A 20,792-nucleotide genomic window follows, 5' to 3' on the forward strand; every position below is an offset into this window, starting at 1 on the left:
TACTCAGCTATTCTATGTATTTTTCATCACATTTTAAATAATATCATTGAAAAATTAATAAATCACACAAATATACAAATATAAAGGAAAAGGAGAGGAAATGACAAAGGCAGTTCAGGAGGAGTGGCCAGAAAGGTAGGAGAAAACTTGGAAGGTTGTGGCCTCACAAAAGCAAAAGGAAGAAAGGGATTCAAAGGAGAAATGGTATAGACAACAGCAGGATGCTGAAGAGAGCTCACATGAGGTCAGAATTGGAAAGTATCTGTTTAAGTTGCTGCTTTAGTGGAGTGGTGTTGACTGAAGGCGAAAAGAAACAGTTTGAGGAATGAATGTGAGATGGAGAATTCTTTTTAGAAGTCTGGTTATGAAGTAGTTGAGAAGAGTGGAGCAATAACTTATGAGAGATCTTAGAGAAAAATAAGATATGTGGTTTTTTTAACCATATCTGTTTGCTTTTAAAGTCCTGTCCTCTTTAGAGATTTGATATTACTTCTTTCTCTGAGGTTTTTTTAAAAACAATAAAAATAAACATGCGCACACATATATGAAATATTTTAATCCATCTGAAAATTATTCTGATGTATTATATAGAGTGCCAGTGTAGTTTTTTTTCCCCCTACATAGCTAATTATCATGACATGTTGGTCAGTGGGCAACCCATCAGAACATCAGCCATCCTGAGAAGAGCTTTGTAATAAAGTAGCTCTTATTTACACCAAAGTGTCAGTCTGCCTTTGACTTCACCCTGACTAGATGTGGGTTTCATACTTTTAATCCCTAATTATCTATTGATGCTTTACTTACCAGCATAATGGAGGATTTTCTTAAGTGAGTATTCTGTGTTCTCTTCTACAGGATGTAACCTTGTTTCTGCCAGAGTGGGAGGATGGACATTTCTACCTTGCCAAGTACTATGACAAGTTGATGCCCATGGTCACAGATAACAAGATGGAAAAGCAGGGTGATCTCATTCGATATATACTTCTTCACTTTGGAAGGTGAGAGTAAGAACTGCATATTTGCTGATTAAACAGATCAGGATGGTTCTGTTGATACTGAACTGTTATCACAGATCTTTGCATACGTAGGATGTTTTCTGCTTTACCATTGGTTCAGACTATCACTTTAGATGAGATGTAAGTTTTTTCTTTATACAATTTTCCCCTTCCCTTTAAATAATAACTATTTTAATGGAGTAAGTAATATATTCATGTGTTTTTAAAGTTCAGTAGTACCAAGAACATAGAATGAAAATTGTGTCCTTCCCACTCTGGACCCTCATCCTCTGAGTCCCCTTCCCTAGAATTTTAGAAGACCCTAATTCTAATGTATTTAATGGTTGTATTTAATTGCAGTGAAATATCTCCTTCCAGACCATTCTGCTAAGAAGTAGTACATATAAAAGTGATTCTTACATTGTGCGTGCTAAGTCATGTGAGTCATGTTTGACTCTTTGCAACCCTATGGACTGTAGCCTGCCAGGCTCCCCTGTCCATGGGATTCTCCACTAGAATACTGGAGTGGGTTGACGTACCCTCTTCCAGGGTATCTTGCCGACCCAGGAATAGAAACCACATCTCTTATGTCTCCTGAATTGGCAGGCAGGTTCTTTACCACTAGTGCCACTTGGGAAGCCCAGTTCTGACACTAGACTTGTAGAAAGAGCTTATCTTTAAACTAGATAACAGGTAAAATGTAACTGAATTTCATATATTAGTGTATTATAGTCATATAGTATATTATCTCATGCCTACAGTTTATATTGTTACAAATTGTTAATTCCTGAGAAGTAATAACATTCTACTCATCCTTCTTATCATACTCATGTACCATTGCTTTACCTTGAAAAGTAACTTACTTCAGAGCAGTAAACCTATATAAAGTTACCTATTATTTGGTATTTTGGCTTCTCAATTCAGTATTTTTAGGAATTAAGGCAGTATTTATTTATTCATTGTCAGTGTTAAGATTGTAAGATTTGGCAAAGCTTTTCTTCCCAAAATGGAATTCAGAGGGGTTTTTGTTGTTGCTGTTTGTTTGTTTGTTTTTTGGCCCTACTGCATGGCTTGTGGGATCTCAGTTCCCCAACCAGGGATTAAACAAGGGCCACAGCAACCTGAAAAGCCTGGAATCCTAACCGCTAAGCCTACCAGGGAACTCCTTGGAATTCAAGTTTTATAAAATCCAAACCTAATTTAATTTATCATTGATTACTACTAGCTTGTTATTGAGGAAGAATTTCTGGCATATTGGCATTTTGAAATGGAAGCATAAGCAGAGCATAGTCATTAAATGCATTTTTTTTTCTAAAATGAGTAATGCCTTTCATTTGCTCTTTAGTTTTGACATATATCATGTGATTGATATACAGAATTTATTTAACACATTTCTTCTAAAACAACAAGTTATTTAGAGTCCTTGACTGCTTAAAACTATTAGGTAATGTGAGATTTTTAAAAGTACAGTTTAAAAAGCAGGGCTAAAAAAATGTAAGACTATTTTAGAACATATTTTATCCATAGTGTTAAAATAAAACATTTGTGTGTTTAAAGGTATAAATAAACTCAGCTATTGATGCTTATCCCCTGAGTAACTGAATTACTATGTTATTACTAATATCATTAGTATTTTCCCTCAAGGAGCTACAGTCCAACTGGATAAAGAAAGATTAGCACACAAAATGTTTAACTAATGGTACATAGTAGAATGTGATCGAATATCAAAATAAATGGTAGAGATATTAGAAATATCTTCTTGATATTAGCGAGATACCAAAAATGAGCCAAACAAGTCCAGGAGCCATGGATTTGGGGCAAATCTGAAGTAAAAAACTGAAGCCTCTGGTGTCATGATTTCAAAAGTAATATAGCTCTTTGCACTGAATCGCTGCAGAAGTTTGTTAGGCCTCATGAAGAAGGTAGGATTTAAGAGGTAACTAAACTAAAAAGCAGAGACATTACTTTGCCAACAAAGGTCCGTCTAGTCAAAGCTATGGTTTTTCAAATAGTCATGTATGGATGTGAGAGTTGGACTATAAAGAAAGCTGAGTGCCAAAGAAATGATGCTTTTTTTTTTCCATTTTTTTTTTATTAGTTGGAGGCTAATTACTTTACAATATTGTAGTGGTTTTTGCCATACATTAACATGAATCAGCCATGGATTTACATGTGTTCCCCATCCTGAACCCCCCTCCCACCTCCCTCCCCATCCCATCCCTCTGGGTCTTCCCAGTGCACCAGCCCCGAGCACTTGTCTCATGCATCCAACCTGGACTGGCGATCTGTTTCACACTTGATAATATACATGTTTCAATGCTGTTCTCTCAGATCATCCCACCCTCGCCTTCTCCATTAGAGTCCAAAAGTCTGTTCTATATATCTGTGTCTCTTTCTGTCTTGCATATAGGGTTATCGTTACCATCTTTTTAAATTCCATATATATGCGTTAGTATTCTGTATTGGTGTTTATCTTTCTGGCTTACTTCACTTTGTATAATGGATTCCAGTTTCATGCATCTCATTAGAACTGATCCAAATGTATTCTTTTTAATGGCTAAGTAATATTCCATTGTGTATATATGTACAACAGCTTTCTTATCCATTCGTCTGCTGATGGGCATCTAGGTTGCTTCCATGTCCTGGCTATTATAAACAGTGCTGTGATGAACATTGGGGTGCACGTGTCTCTTTCAGTTCTGGTTTCTTCAGTGTGTATGCCCAGGAGTGGGATTGCTGGGTCATATGGCAGTTCTCTTTCCAGTTTTTTAAGGAATCTCCACACTGTTCTCCATGGTGGCTGTACTAGTTTGCATTCCCACCAACAGTGTAAGAGTGTTCCTTTTTCTCTACACCCTCTCCAGTATTTATTGTTTATAGACTTTTTGATAGCAGCCATTCTGACTGGCATGGGATGGTACCTCATTGTGGTTTTGATTGGCATTTCTCTGATAATGAGTGATGTTGAGCATCTTTTCATGTGTTTTTTAGCCATCTGTATGTCTTCTTTGGAGAAGTGTCTGTTTAGTTCTTTGGCCCATTTTTTGATTGGGTCACTTATTTTTCTGGAATTGAGCTGCATGAACTGCTTGTTCATGCTTGTTTTGAGATCTGCTTTTGAGAGTTTTTTTTTTTTTTTTTTTTGATCTGCTTTTTGAGAGTTTTGAGAACTGCTTGTTTTGAGATCAATCCTTTGTCAGTTGCTTAATTTGCTATTATTTTCTCCCATTCTGAAGGCTGTCTTTTCACCTTGCTTATAGTTTCCTTTGTTGTGCAAAAGCTTTTAAGTTTAATTAGGTCCCATTTGTTTATTTTTGCTTTTATTGCCATTACTCTGGGAGGTGGGTCATAGAGGATCCTGCTATGATTTACATCAGAGAGTGTTTTGCCTACGTTTTCCTCTAGGAATTTTATAGTTTCTGGTCTTACATTTAGATCTTTAATCAATTTTGAGTTTATTTTTGTGTATAGTGTTAGAAAGTGTTCTAGTTTGATTATTTTACAAGTGGTTAACCAGTTTTCCCAGCACAGTTTGTTAAAGAGATTGTTTTTTCTCTATTGTATATTCTTGCCTCTTCTGTCAAAGATAAAGTGTCCATAAGTGTGTGGACTTATCTCTGGGCTTTCTGTTTTGCTCCACTGATCTATGTTTCTGTCTTTGTGCCAGTACCATACTGTCTTGATGACTGCAGCTTTGTAGTATAGCCTGAAGTCAGGCAGGTTGATTCCTCCAGTTCCATTCTTCTTTCTGAAGATCGCTTTGGCTATTTGAGGTTTTTTTGTATTTCCATGCAAATTGTGAAATTGTTTTCTGAAAAATACCATTGGTAGCTTGATAGGGATTGCACTGAATCTATAGATTGCTTTGGATAGTATACTCATTTTCACTATATTGATTCTTCCAATCCATGAACATGGTATATTTCTCCATCTATTTCACAATAGGTTTTTAAACACTCACTCTGTTGTAGCATAGCAGTTAAAGGGGGAAAATAGTTGAAAAAACAACTATAGTTACTTCAATTCAGTGACAAATTCACACCATAAAAAGGGATAATTTGAAACAACAAAAAATACAAAAGGGAAAGAGGAAAAGGACAGATCCTATATAGTTAAATGAAGATAAGATCCTATCAGCAGATCCTATCTATGAGAAGTTTCATACAGATTCCATGAGAACCACAAAACATAAATCTAGAGTAGAAGCATGAAACATAAAAAAGAAGGAAGCTATGAAAGACAGAAAAACTCTAAACCAAAATGGCAGAAATCACATAAGGGAAAAAAAAAAAATAGAGATCGAGAACAACCAGAAAACAAAAGCTAAAATGACAGTACTAAGTCCTCATCTATCACTAAAAATGTAAATGGATTGAATTCACCAACTAAAAGCCACAAAGTGGTTGGATGGATTAAAAAAACAAGACCTAATGATATGCTGCCTCTAGATCAGCTCTGAAGACAAACATAAGCTCAAATTGAAGGAATGGAAGATGATAGTACAAGCAAATGGAAATTGACAGCAGCACAATAACAACAGGGGATTTTAACATCTCACTTGCATCAATGGATAAATCATATATAGAGAAATTCAACAAGGAAACAGCAGAAGAAGGTGGATTTGATAGATCTGTATAGAACATCCAAATGCAGCAGAATACATATTCTTCTCAAGTGCACATGGAACGTTCTCAAGGACAGGCCATATCTTGAGCCACAGAACAAATCTCAGTAAATTTAAGAAGATTAAAATCATATCAAGTATCTATCCCAAAGGTATGGTATGAAACTGGAAATAACTTCAAGAAGAAAGGTGAAAAAATGGCAAGTATACGGAGACTGAACAGCATGCTACTGAACAACTATTAGGTCAACAAAGAAATCAAAGAAGAATTTAATTAAATTTAAATTTAATTTAATTTAAAATTACCTGAAGACAAATGAAAATGAAAATATGGTATACCAAAAATATATGGGATGCAACAAAAGCAGTACTAAGAGGGAAATTTATAGCAGTACAGGCCTACCTTAAGAAACAAGAAAAATCTCAAACAATCTAACTTTACAACCTAAAGGAACTAGAAAAAGAAGAACAAACAATGCCCAAAGTTCATAAAAGGAAGAAAATAATATCAGAGTGGAAATTATTAAATGAAATAGAGACTAAAAAGACAGCAGAAAAGGTCAGTGAAAATAAAAGCTGATTCTCTGAAAAGGTAAAAAAAATTGACCAACCATTATCTAGACTCACCAAGAAAAAAGAGAGAAGCCTCTGCAAAATTAGAAATAAAAGAGAAGAAATAGCAACAGATATCACAGAAATACAAATGATTATAAGAGAATATTATGGACAGCTGTTTGAACAAATTGGATGACCTAGAAGAAATGGACAAATTCTTAGAACCATATATACCCTTCCAAGACTGAATGATGAAGAAACAGGAGCAGACAGCTTCACAGGTCCATTCTACCAAACATTCAAAGAAGATTTAACACTATCCCTTTCAAACTCTTCCCAAAAATTGAAGAGGAAGAAACACTGGTTATGAGGCCAACATCACTCTGATACCAAAATCAGACAAAGACAACACACAAAAATGAAAATTATAGGCTATTATCTCTAATGAACATAGACACCAAAATCCTCAATAACTAGCAAATCAGCTGCTATAATGCATTAAAAGGATTAAACACGTGATCAAGTGGGATTTATTCCAAGGATTCAGGAATGATTCAACATCCACAAATCAATTAACTTGGTACATCACATTAACAAAATGAAGGGTAAAAACCATATGATCCTCTCAATAGATGTAGAGAAAAACATTTGAGAAGATTCAATACCCATTTATGATAAAAATCTCAATAAAGTGGTTATAATAGAAACATACCTCAGCATAGTAAAGGCCATATACATCAAACCCACAGCTAACATTATAGTCAACCATGCTATTGCACACTTAGTAGACTATACAGTATAGTGTAAACATGACTTTTATATGCACTGAGAGACCAAAAATTTTGTGTGACTCACTCTACTATGATATTTAATTTGTCACAGTGGTCTGGTACCAAACATGAAATATTTCTGAGATACGTAGAGGAACCAGAGATCAAATTGCCAACATCCGTTGGATCATAGGGAAAGCAAAAGAGTTCCAGAAAAACACCTGCTTCTGCTTTATTGACTATGCCAAAGCCTTTGACTATGTGGATCACAACAAACTGTGGAAAATTCTTCAAGAGATGGGAATACCAGACCACCTTACCTGCCTCCTGAGAAATCTGTATGCAAGTCAAGAAGCAACAGTTAGAACCGGACATGGAACAACAGACTGATTCCAAATTGGGAAAAGAGTACTTCAAGGCTGTATATTGTCACCCTGCTTATTTAACTTATATGCAGAGTACATCATGCAAAATGCCAGGCTGGGTGAAGCATGAGCTGGAATCAAGATTGCCAGGAGAAATATCAGTAACCTCAGATATGCAGATGACAACCACCCTTATGGCAGAAAGCGAAGAACTAAGGAGCCTCTTGATGAAAGTGAAAGAGGAGAGTTGAAAAAGCCAGCTTAAAACTCAACATTCAGAAAACTAAGATCATGGCATGTGGTCCCTTCACTTCATGGCAAATAGATGGGGAAACACTGGAAACAGTGAGAGACTTTATTTTCTTGCACTCCAAAATCACTGCATATGGTGACTGCAGCCATTAAATTAAAAGTCACTTGCTCCTCAGAAGAAAAGCTATGACCAACCTAGACAGCATATTAAAAAGCAGAGACCTTACTTTCCTGACAGAGGTCCATCTAGTCAAAGCTATAGTTTTTCCAGTGGTCATGTATGGATGTGAGAGTTGGACCATATGGAAAGCTGAGCACTGAAGAACTGATGCTTTTGAACTGTGGTGTTAGAGAAGACTCTTGAGAGTCCCTTGGACTTCAAGGAGATCCAACCAGTCAATCCTAAAGGAAGAATCATATTTGTTGGAAGGATGAAGCTGAAGCTCCAGTACTTTGGCCAGTGAATACTTTGGTCAGTGAAGAACTCACTCATTGGAAAAGACCCTGATGATGGGAAAGATTGAAGGCAGGAAGAAACAGGGATGACAAAGGATGAGATGGTTGGATGGCATCACTGACTCAATGGACATATGTTTGAGCAAGCTCCAGGATTTGGTGATGGACACAGAAGCCTGGCATGCTGCAGTTCATGGGGTCACAAAGAGTTGGACACGACTGAGCGACTGAACTGAACTGATGCCTGTATTAACTTTTCACAGATTTGGCAGAGAGACAGGGTTGCAGAGAGAGAGGATGGTAAGGAAATCAGACTTGATAGAAGATGTATGCTGGTGAATAGTGAGAGACTAAGACTGCAAAGTTTTAAAGAGAAAAGGTTGTGTATATTTGAATCCTCAGCAGAGTCATTCTTATAGTCTTATATATAGATAATTGATTCCTGTTTTTGAAGAGGAGGAAGTATAATGAAGCTAGAATTTCAGGAATGTTAGTCTGGAATTTATTAAAAGGAAGAAATGTCGAATTAGGAAGACGAAGTTACTCTGGTTTCCCAGAAATGAAGTGATTAGGCCTAACCTACGCTTATGGTCATGGAATACAAATAAAGGTACAAATCCCAAGGACAATTTGAAACAAATATTGACAGGACTTTGACTTGGTCAAAACCTGAGTTATTTTTGGCCCCTGTAATGTAGAACTTAGTGAGGAAGTTATAAAGGAAAAAATGGGAAGAGATGAGTCAAATGGGAAGAGAGGAAAAATAGTGATACTGCAATTATGGGCAAAAATTATTTTCCTTAATATAAAAAGTATATTCCTTAAGTGGTAGAGTCTTTAAATTTTAATTCATATGATATAAAAATTAATACTATGTTAATACCTTTTCTATATAATTGCAGATCTTTACAGTATGGAAATCAGTTCATATATCAATCAATGCCACGAATGTTATCATTATGGCTTGATTTTGGTGCTAAGGCATACGAATGGGAAAAAGGTATGATTTTTTTGATAAAAAATTTTAAGGGACTGAGAAGAATTTTAATTTACATGTGAGCAAGAAATCAAGTGTTAAAAAAGAGGAGAAAGACTAAACAAAGACTTTTTAAAGTTGTTGCAGTTGCAAAGCCTTGCTCATTCCTTGGTCAACCTAATACATATTGAAAAATACTAGTTTAAGCCAAATAGTTGACCTTAAAAATTACTATGGATTGTGGCTTGTTCTCTTTGCTCCTAGTGAAAATTAATGGGCTTTGAGTTTTTCAGTGGACTTAAATATTTTTTCCTGCTGCTGCTGCTGCTAAGTCACTTCAGTCGTGTCCGACTCTGTGCGACCCCATAGACGGCAGCCCACCAGGCTCCCCCCGTCCCTGGGATTCTCCAGGCAAGAACACTGGAGTGGGTTGCCATTTCTTTCTCCAGTGCATGAAAGGGAGAAGTGAAAGTGAAGTCGCTTAGTCATGTCCGACTCTTAGCGACCCCATGGACTGCAGCCTACCAGGCTCCTCCGTCCATGGGATTTTCCAGGCAAGAGTACTGGGGTGGGTTGCCATTGTTTCCTACAAGGACAGAAAAATTATCTTTTCACAAACTGGCAAGTGATGTAGCTTTGGACTTGGGAATAACATATATCTTAAATCTGTTTTTAAAGCAAAATTGTTTTCTGTGAAACTGAGACACCGTTTTGGGGTTTTTGGGGTTTTTTTTTTTTTGCTGGTATTTTTAACTTTGATTTTTTTTTTTTTTTTCCAGCTGGCCGCTCTGATCGTGTACAAATGAGAAATGATTTAGTTAAAATAAACAAAGTTATCACAGAGCACACAAATCAGTTAGCTCCGTATCAGTTTTTGACTGCCTTTTCACAGTTGATCTCCCGAATTTGTCATTCTCATGATGAAGTTTTTGTTGTCTTGATGGAAATTATAGCCAAAGTGCTTCTGGCCTATCCTCAGCAAGCAATGTGGATGATGACAGCTGTGTCAAAGGTGATATATTAAACACAAAGCCATTGTCTTTTTCCATTTTATGTGGCATTGATTATTTAATGCTGATACATGTCCAGGGTGTCTCTCTTATATTAGATTTGTAGCAAGAAAATACATTTTAAGTATTTTAAAAAGAAATTATAGCACTATTTCTCATTATAAAATTCAGAAATATATATCAAATTAAGTAAATAGTGTGTTTAAGATCAAAGGATTTATCATGCATTTTCTTTATGAAAGTATAGTAAACTGTTAGTGCTTGGTGTAAAATGGTAACCAGTTTTTTTTTCAAGTTTTTTTAAATTAAAAGTTACTAGAAAGTTTTTAGTGCATTATTAATAGGAATGTACAAGTTGGTAAGTATATTTAATTAGTGTATTAGGAGATTTAGAATATATACAGACATAAAAAAGATAATTAAAATTCACTGTTATATTATTAGTATTTTGATGTATTTTTGTATTTTTATTATCTCTGCATATTTTAGCACTAAATTTGGATTACATAGGTATATGATTTCATATTTTTCACTTAAGACTATTACCATCATCATGTTACATCATCATGTAATTAAATATTCCTTTGAAGACACAGTTTTTTAAATTTTGTAAAATTCTATAATGGTTATCCATCTATGTTCAACTCTTATGGATTATTAAGGTTGTTCACTTTCTTTGTTGTTACAAAACATCTGGGCACACCTGTATTTATTCTCATTTCTGATTATTTCTTCAGGGTAGATCCTAAGAGGAGGATTCATCAGGTCACAGGAGCAGCATTTCTGTGGCTGTTGATAGTATTGCCAAATTGATTCCTAGGAAATTTGTATCACTGTAAACTTTCATCATGTATATTGTTTAAGCTGATTTTTGTCTACCAAAGTTTTGTTATCCTAAAAAGATTTTGTTATCTCTTAAAAATCTTTTAACAATTGAACTTTTTTTATGACAGTCTTCTTATCCCATGCGTGTAAACAGATGCAAGGAAATCCTAAATAAAGCTATTCAAATGAAAAAATCCTTAGAAAAGTTTGTTGGAGATGCAACTCGCCTAACAGATAAACTTCTAGAACTGTGCAACAAATCGGTACTATCATAAATCTTACTACTTATAAATCAAGTTGGGTGACTTTATACAAAACTTCAATATGATTTTATTGGGTTTTATTTTGATTAGTTAAATTCAAATTCTCACATCTTAGTATACACATACATCAAAAGTTATCAAATCATGTACTTTAAATATGTGCAGTTTACCTTAATGAAGCTGTTTTTTTAATTTCTAACTTATACCCTCTCTCAAATATTCTCCAAATTTCTAAAAGTTCTTAATATAAATTCTTCTGAGAGTGAATTATCTGTATTTATTAGAAATTTTTGAAAGTGGCAAATATGAAATATAAGTATATAAAATATCCAGAGTTCTCTGTTTTCTGTCATATCTTCAAACTTTCAAAATTCATATACAGTAACCTAAACATGCAAGAGGAAAGTTTTGCGTTTCATTCTTTTTAGTACACATTTCATAATCTTCCAGGGGATAGGCACTGTGCTAAGGGAAACAAAGATGAATAAGACATGTTCTTCTGCCCTGAGATACTCATGGTCACATGGGAAACCACACAGATGGTTGTCATCTAGTGTAATAGCTACCTTTTTAGTAGGTGTATGACTGGAATATGGATGTACTTATAGGAATGAACTGCTGTTCTTCCTAAGGAATTGGAGAGGAAAATACCTAAAGAATGTGTAGGAAAGGTAAAAGTGAGGATAAAGGCATTTATAAGGAGGGACAGGCTATAAGATAAATAGCTAGACCTCACTTTACAAATATTCACTTATCATCTATTTACAGGTGAGAAAATATAAAATACTCTATTTCTCACCTTCCCTTCAATAAACATCTTAAAGAGTAATCTGTTTTGGCTATCTGCATTAATCCTATCTGCATCCTGACCTCAGATGCACTTGACATTGTGAAAGATAATGTTACGATAATGACCAGCATTTATAAAACACTGGCACTTTTTTAAGTGCTTTACATGTACAAACTTATATTTCTTTATGTAAAATCTTTATGGCCAGATCCATTAGAAACTCAGGAGTTTTCAGATTTTTAAAGGTAATACAATACATATACTTTTTAAGTATCATCACTAGGGTTAATCTGACAGGGTATCCCATAATCAGATACATAACTATTTCTGCAGTGAAACATGTTAATATTTGCACTAAGTGAGAAATTCAGGTATCTTTTTGCTACCAAATGAAATTTGGTACAAAAAAAAGTTTGATGTAAGGATCCCTTTGGAATTTGTAATGTGTGCTAACAAATTGTAGGCCACTATTATCTTGTCATTTAATATCCTATAATGTAGGTACTGTTATTATTGATGAGGTCAAGGAGTACAAAAAGGTTTAAATGAGATGATGTATTTTTTTTTAAATTAGAAAACTACAGACTGCTGAGCCATTGAAATTAAGATATTATAGAAGTGAAATTTTTCTCTGGGTAAAATTAAGCATTCTGTAATTGAAGGTAAACAGAGAAATTAAAATGTACTACTTTTTCCCCCCCAGGTGGATGGAAGTAGTTCCACACTGAGCATGAGCACTCATTTTAAAATGCTTAAAAAGCTGGTAGCAGAAGCAACGTTTAGTGAAATCCTCATTCCTTTACAGTCAGTCATGATACCTACTCTTCCATCAATCCCGGGTGCCCATGCTAACCATGAGCCATTTCCTGGACATTGGGCCTATATTGCAGGCTTTGATGATACGGTAAACTGAATTTTTATGTTGTTGTGTTTTTAAGACTGTTAAAAAATTGCAAATTAAGTTTAAAAGTGTTTTTCTCAGAGACTAAGTGAATTTTTTATGTTTGTAAAGAAAAAATGATTAGAAATACAGAAAATTAATACTCTATTATACTAATGGAACAAAATTAAGTGATAAAAATCCCACATTCAATCTAGTATTTTGATTTTTCAGATGTTCATTTTCTCTTAGTATGACTAAAATCTTTATTTTTCCATAATTTTCTTTTTCCAAATTCTTCTTTGTCATAAAAATGGAGAGAGAAAGAGAACAAAACACAATTTTGTTTGTAATTTATGTTTTGGAAAGAAGTGAAATTCAGCTAGGAGGAGCTTGATTTATTGTTGCTGTTGCTATCTTAGAGAAACAGTACCAAAATACTTCAAAATAAATACTTTTGAAAACTCTAGATTTATTTTAGTACTTCTGTTTTAACTGTTAGCTTCAGATCCAGTTATTAAGCCACATAATGAAATCATTCTTGTTACTTATAATCATGCTTTGTTCTTAAGAATATTATTCAGCTTATTAACTTACATCTTTAATTTGACCTGATTTTGAAGGAGTTCTTTTGTCAAAAATCAAATTACTTTCTACTGATCAACATTTCTTACCATTCAGCATCAGTATCAGTTCAGTCGCTCAGTTGTGTCCAACTCTTTGCAACCCCATGGGCTGCAGCATGTCAAGCCTCCCTGTCCATCGCCAATTCCTGGAGTTTACTCAAACTCATGTCCCTTGAGTCGATGATGCCATCCAACCATCTCATCCTCTGTTGTCCCCTTTTTCTCCAGCCTTCAATCTTCCCCAGCATCAGGGTCTTTTCAGATGAGTCAGTTCTTCGTATCAGGTGGCCAAAGTCTTCGAGTTTCAGCTTCAGCATCAGTCCCTCCAATGAATGTTCAAGACTGATTTCCTTTAGGATTGACTGGTTGGATCTCCTTGCTGTCCTAGGTACTCTCAAGAGTCTTCTTCAACACCACAGTTCAAAAGCATCAATTCTTTGGCACTCAGCTTTCTTTATAGTCCAACTCTCTCATCATACATGACTACTGGAAAAACCATAGCTTTGACTAGAAGGACCTTTGTTGGTAAAGTAATGTCTCTGTTTTTAATAGGCTATCTGGCTTGGTCATAGCTTTTCTTCCAAGGAACAAGCCTCTTTTAATCTCATGGCTGCAGTCACCATCTGCAGTGATTTTGGAGCCCCAAAATATAAAGTCTGTCACTGTTTCCACTGTTTCCCCACCTATTTACTATGGAGTGATGGGACTAGATGCCATTATCTTAGTTTTCTGAATGTTGAGCTTTAAGCCAATTTTTTCACTCTCCTCTTTCACTTTCATCAAGAGGCTCCTTAGTTCTTTGCTTTCTGCCATAAGGGTGGTTGTCATCTGCATATCTGAGGTTATGTATATTTCTCCCAGCAATCTTAATTCCAGTTTGTGCTTCATCCAGTCCAGCATTTCTCATGGTGTACTCTGCATATGAGTTAAATAAGCAGGGTGACAGTATACAGCCTTGATGTACTCCTTTCCCAATTTGGAACCAGTCTGTTGTTCTAGTCCAGTTCTAACTGTTGCTTCTTGGCCTGCATACAGATTTCTCAGGAGGCAGGTCAGGTGGTCTGCTATTCCCATCTCTTGAAGAATTTTGGTTGTGATTCACACATCAAAAGCTTTGGCATAGTCAGTAAAGCAGAAATAGATGTTTTTCTGGAACTCTCTTGCTTTTTTGATGATCCAGCGGATGTTGGCAATTTGATCTCTGGTTCCTCTGCCTTTTCTAAATCCAGCTTGAACACCTGGAAGTTCATGGTTCACGTACTGCTGAAGCCTGGCTTGGAGAATTTTGAGCATTACTTTGCTAGTGAAATGAGTACAATTGTGCAGTAGTTTGAGCATTCTCTGGCATTGCCTTTCTTTGGGATTGGAATGAAAACTGACCTTTTCCAGTCCTGTGGCCACTGCTGAGTTTTCCAAACTTGCTGGCATATTGAATGCGGCACTTTCACAGTATCATCTTTTAGGATTTGAAATAGCTCAACTGGTATTCTATCACCTCCACTAGCTTTGTTCGTCGGAGTAAGCAATGGCACCCCACTCCAGTACTCTTGCCTGGAAAATCCCATGGACGGAGGAGCCTGGTAGGCTGCAGTCCACGGGGTCGCTAAGAGTCGGGACACGACTGAGCGACTTCACTTTCACTTTTCACTTTCATGCATTGGAGAAGGAAATGGCAACCCACTCCAGTGTTCTTGCCTGGAGAATCCCAGGGACGGGAGAGCCCGATGGGCTGCCATCTATGGGGTCGCACAGAGTCGGACATTACTGAAGTGACTTTGCAGCAGTAGCAGTAGCTTTGTTCGTAGTGATGCTTCCTAAGACCTGCTAGACTGCACATTCCAGGATGTCTGGCTCTAGGTGAGTGATCACACCATCGTGATCATCTGGGTCGTGAAGATCTTTTTTTATAGTTCTTCTGTGTATTCTTGCCACCTCTTTTTAATATCTTCTGCTTCTGTTAGGTCCATACCATTTCTGTCTTTATTGTGCCCATCTCTGCATGAAAAGTTCCCTTGGTATCTCTAATTTTCTTGAAGAGATAGCTAGTCTTTCCCATTCTATTGTTTTCCTCTATTTCTTTGCATTGATCACTGAGGAAGACTTTCTTATCTCTCCTTGCTATTCTTTGGAACTCTGAATTCAAATGGGCATATCTCTCCTTTGCTCCTTTGCCTTTTGCATCTCTTCTTTTCATAGCAGTTTGTAAGGCCTCCTCAGACAGCCATTTTGCCTTTTGCATTTCTTTTTCTTGGGGATGGTCTTGATCCCTGCCTCTTGTACTATGTCTTGAACCTCCATCCATAGTTCTTCAGGCACTCTATCAGATCTAATTCCTTGAATCTATTTGTCACTTCCACTGTATAGTTGTAAGGAATTTGATTTAGGTCATACCTGAATGGTCTAGTGATTTTCCCTACTTTCTTCAATTTAAGTCTGAATTTGGCAATAAGGAGTTCATGATCTGAGCCACAGTCAGCTCCCAGTCTTGTTCTTGCTGACTTTATAGAGCTTCTCCATCTTTGGTTGCAAAGAATATAATCAATCTGATTTCTTGCCATTTCTTTCTGATTTCTTACCATTAAAGGCATTTAAAAACTGTCTTAGGTTCTACAGAAAAGTTCTAAGGAAAATGTTTCAAAAATCATTTAAACATTCTAGCTGCCTAAATTTGGATAATATGAGCTTACATTGCTCACAAAGTAATCCTTTTACTTCAGTAGCATGTCTAATGGGTGAAAATGTGTCTCTACTTATGGGCAACCATTCTCTTCATAGATCATAGATAAAGATAAATTAATAAAATAGTAAGCTTTCTATATAATACAGGTTATTATATTTTCCTTTAATTATGTGAGGTTACACAATATAATACACATAGAAATTTAAACAAAAAATTTGGGGGAGAAAGGTTCAAGACAGAGGGGCATACATATACCTATGGCTGATTCATGTTGATGTATGGCAGAAACCAACTCAATATCTTAAAGCAATTATCCTTCAATTAAAAAGAAATAATTTTTCTTAAAAGCAAAAAAAAAAAAAAAAGAAATTTAAGCAAAAAAATTGACCTTAATTTATATATAACTCATCATCTTTTAGGTAGAAATTCTTGCTTCTCTTCAGAAACCAAAGAAGATCTCTTTAAAAGGATCTGATGGAAAGTTCTACATTATGATGTGTAAGCCAAAAGATGACTTGAGAAAGGATTGTAGACTAATGGAATTCAATTCCTTGATTAATAAGGTTTGGATACAGTTTGCTTTTATTTTAGAATTGCCATAATTATTATCAATGAGATATGGGCCAGTAGATTCCTCTTGAAGAAGAAATGAACTATACTGCCTTTTTCATGTTCACTTAATTTATCAGGATAAAGTATACTTAACATAAAATTTATTACCATCTTAATCATTTTTAAGTGTTCAGTTCAATTAGTGGTATTAAGTACATTCACATTATTGTGTAGTCATCCTTCTCCTGAACTTTTTTCATCTTCTCAAACTGAAACTCTGTATCTATTGAATAGTAAACTCCCTATTCCTGTCCTAGCCCAGGCTTTGCTAACCACCATACTACTTTATGTCTCTATGAATTTAACTACTCTAGATATCTCATATAAGTGGAGTCAAATAGTATTTGTCCTTTTTGCTCACTCAGTCGTGTCCAACTCTTTGCAACCTTGTGGACTGTAGCCCACCAGGCACCTCTGTCCATGGGGATTCTCCAGGCAAGAATACTAGAGTGGGTTGTCATGCCCTCCTCCTCCCAACCCAGGATCGAACCCAGGTCTCCTACATTGCAGGTGGATTCTTTATCATCTGAGCCACCAGGGAAGCCCACATTGCTGGCTTTGTCACTTAGCATTATGTCGTCAAGTTCATCCATGTTATATACAGCATGTCAGAATTTCTTTCCTTTATAAAGTTGGATAATATACAATTGAATGTGTATACCACATTTTATTTATCCATTCACCCATCAGTGGACACATGGGTTGCTTCTACTTTGCCTGTTGTGAATAGTGCTGCCATGAACATAGATAGATATAGATATCTATTCGAGTCCCTGCTGTCAGTCTTTTGGATATGTGTCCTGAAGTGGAATTGCTGGTTTCACTTAATTTTTTAAAAGTAAGATACTTTTGTTATATTGAGAAAAAAAAGTAAAAGACATATTAACAAAGGATAATATTTTCTATGTAATGTTTAAATTATCTGTAATGTACTTTTTCTATCAGATTTATTTTTTATGTTTCAGTGCTAGAAAAAAATGTTTGTTCTATTTTTACCAGTACTCTTTTTAAAGGTGATCATTACTATTTTTTTTTCCAATGCTATTGGTAAGTGCTTGATTTCTGTCTCAGAGATGGTATGAAAAATCTCATTAAAAGGTTATTATAAATGTATGGTCTTTAGGTGTTTTGAATTATTCTCTAGCCAGGTTTTTATAAGTGCATCTATTTTTATATTGGTAAAAAATTAAACCATACTATGAAAACCTTACCTTTTTTTAATATGCTCTTCATTCTTCCTCTCTATCCCCTTCCTACATTTTACTGGTACCTCTTTTATTAGCAGGAAAAGTTATGGACCTTTAACATAGAAAACATATAGCAGCAGATGAGTTTTGTTTTGTTCTGTTTGTTTTTTTAAGGGGAACTATGATTTGTGCTCAGTTTAACCAAAGGTAGTTTAAAAACTAATTCCATATTAAAAACCCCATTTCAAAGGTATTATGAAGGGAAGGAATAGTCTTTATTTAAAATGTTGTTTGGTAACTTAATTTACTGATATTAAACCATCAGTGTGTTTGTTCCAAAGCTCCTTGAGTGTTTTTTCTAGTTGGGAGTATCAAGTGGCCTGGATTTCATTTATAAATTTACCTTAATCAGCTTTGTTACCAATTAAGTTGTTTCATTACCATTCCCCCACATTAACATGGTCAAATAGCCTGATGGTAAAAAACTAGTCTCATTATGTTGGTCTAGGACGCCATATTACTGATTTTGCTATGTGACTCTCATGCCATACTATTTTGCTGACGTTTGTGTAGCCTATTTATTCCTAACACTTAAAATGTATTTTTGATCAGTTGCTTGTGTTTTTTAATTTGACAGGTCACAATCATAGATCTGTGCATAGTATGTTCATTTCATACAGTTCCAGAATTAAATAACATACTGTTTATCCTTACCTAGTATATTTTAGGATTAAGCAAATGAGATGTGAAAAGCTTTCCTCTGCTAGATGATTTTTCAAATGAAGCTATATGGGGATATCGTAAAACTCATATTTTTTTGATCATGCATCTTTTGGATAAAATTAAACAGATTCTCTGTGACTAAAGACTTAATGTTTCAGGAATATCTTGGAAGCAATTTTTAAAGATTATTTTGTCATTATTTGTCATAATTATAATAATTTTGAAGACTGTATTGTTGTCACATTAATAGTGAATAATTTAAAGAAGTACTTACCCAAGGCATTTTTAAGGATTTGGAAATAAATTATGGATACTGTCCCAATAGTTTCTTGCTCTACCATTCTGAAGAATTATTCATCTATACTACATAGTAAGCTTTTATTGACATTCTTTTGCTATGAAAAGAAAAATCTTTAGATAGATTTGACCTAACATTTAGAAATTTTTAACTTTTAAGTGTATGTGTTTTTTTTTTAATAGTGCTTAAGAAAAGATGCAGAATCTCGTAGAAGAGAACTTCATATTCGAACATATGCAGTTATTCCACTGAACGATGAATGTGGGATTATTGAATGGGTCAACAACACTGCTGGTTTGAGACCTATTCTGACCAAACTGTATAAAGAAAAGGGTACTAAAATTAATTCTTATGGTATAAACATACAATATAGGTATAATGATTATTAACATATATCATTTTACATTTTGGGGGTATAAGCCATAGTAAAATTTCTAGGTACTATATACAGAAGTACTTAAGACATTTCTTCCTTCCTTCCTTGTGTTTTAAGTCTTTTTATTTATTACAAAAGGATTTGAGATAGCTTACAAATGTGTATATGAAAATGTGTTTTTTTAGGAGTTATTGGTTAGCAATTCTTAAACTACTCTATGTGTAAACTGGACTTGAGTAAGTAAATAAATACACTATGGTTAATGAGAGCTAGTTTTACATTATTAGAGAAAGAAAAGGAAAGATAAAGCTAGAATGAAACCAGAGGTTAGACTAGGATTAGACTCTCCCACAGGCCAAACCTCGACTAATTTAAGCACCAAAATAAACAGTGACAGTATTAGATTATAACCCATGGAATAAAATAATTTGAATAAAATTGAATACAATTTGATTAAAAGTAGATATTTTCCTGTCCTATTTTCACCAAAAGAAAATTGCCCCTTTTTCCATTTGGCTTGTGTGATTAATGGAAATCACTTTACCTTGCAGGAGTTTATATGACAGGGAAGGAACTTCGGCAGTGTATGCTACCAAAATCAGCAGCTTTGTCTGAAAAACTCAAAGTATTCCAAGAATTTCTCCTGCCCAGGCATCCTCCTGTTTTTCATGAGTGGTTTCTGAGAACATTCCCTGATCCTACTTCATGGTTAGTTACCAAAAATATAATATACTGTTATGGCTAGCTTTACAAAAAAAATTAAAAAAATATATATATATATATGTATGTATGTTGCCTCATATGATACAAGGGATATTTGATAGGCATTATATTTCCTTTAGGTACAGTAGCAGATCAGCATACTGTCGTTCCACCGCAGTTATGTCAATGGTCGGTTATATCCTGGGCCTTGGAGACCGTCATGGTGAAAACATTCTCTTTGATTCTTTGACTGGTGAATGTGTACATGTGGATTTCAACTGTCTCTTCAATAAGGTATGTGATATGACTTACCATAGTTAATTGTATGTTTTCTGCTAATATCCTTTCCTCAACAGCTGTTTTCCTAGACAGTTTGTAGCAGTTACAGTCTCAGTTAAGTGACATTGTGAGTTGGTTTTAGTCAGTGGATCCCACATCCCTCAGTAAAGCAACTTACGTTGGAGAGAACTCAAAAGAGTAATACAGTAAAACTAAAGCACTGAACTTATAAATCCAAAAGTATAGATCCAAGTTCTGACTCATAGTTTTCTTAAATGAACAGTTCGTTTTACTAAGACTCAGTTTTAAAGAGATAGTAATTTATGTGATTGTTTCCAAACCTGGCAGCACATCAGAATCATCTAAGAAATTTTTTGAAATGCAGATACCTAGGAGACATCCTAGGAAATTCAGATTCTGTAGGTCCAGATTGGGCTTTGGTAATAAATGAAGGTAGTTGGACTCTCCTTAAGGCCACCCTCCAATTTTCCAATGTTATGATCCTGAAAGGCAAACTGGTAATTAAACCCACTCTTTTCTTCATCCTG

General features: G+C 35.1%; 1 protein-coding gene across 5 annotated transcripts in view; it reads left to right on the top strand.

Annotated features, from left to right (window-relative positions):
* The window catches only part of ATR (ATR serine/threonine kinase), a 112,839-nt gene that overhangs the window by 85,466 nt on the left and 6,581 nt on the right, over positions 1–20,792 (top strand). For 4 of the 5 annotated variants that reach the window (XM_070466643.1, XM_020887137.2, XM_070466640.1 and 1 more), the window contains 9 exons: positions 856–998; positions 8,920–9,017; positions 9,773–10,005; positions 10,957–11,091; positions 12,585–12,785; positions 16,487–16,630; positions 19,070–19,220; positions 19,815–19,971; positions 20,106–20,259. In XM_070466643.1, coding sequence (XP_070322744.1) covers positions 856–998; positions 8,920–9,017; positions 9,773–10,005; positions 10,957–11,091; positions 12,585–12,785; positions 16,487–16,630; positions 19,070–19,220; positions 19,815–19,971; positions 20,106–20,259 — 1,416 coding nt within the window. The remainder of the gene's footprint in view (positions 1–855; positions 999–8,919; positions 9,018–9,772; positions 10,006–10,956; positions 11,092–12,584; positions 12,786–16,486; positions 16,631–19,069; positions 19,221–19,814; positions 19,972–20,105; positions 20,260–20,792) is intronic. The other variant, XM_070466641.1, reaches the window with a different exon arrangement.

This window comes from Odocoileus virginianus, chromosome 4, assembly GCF_023699985.2.
Source record: "Odocoileus virginianus isolate 20LAN1187 ecotype Illinois chromosome 4, Ovbor_1.2, whole genome shotgun sequence".
Taxonomy (NCBI): Eukaryota; Metazoa; Chordata; class Mammalia; order Artiodactyla; family Cervidae; genus Odocoileus; species Odocoileus virginianus.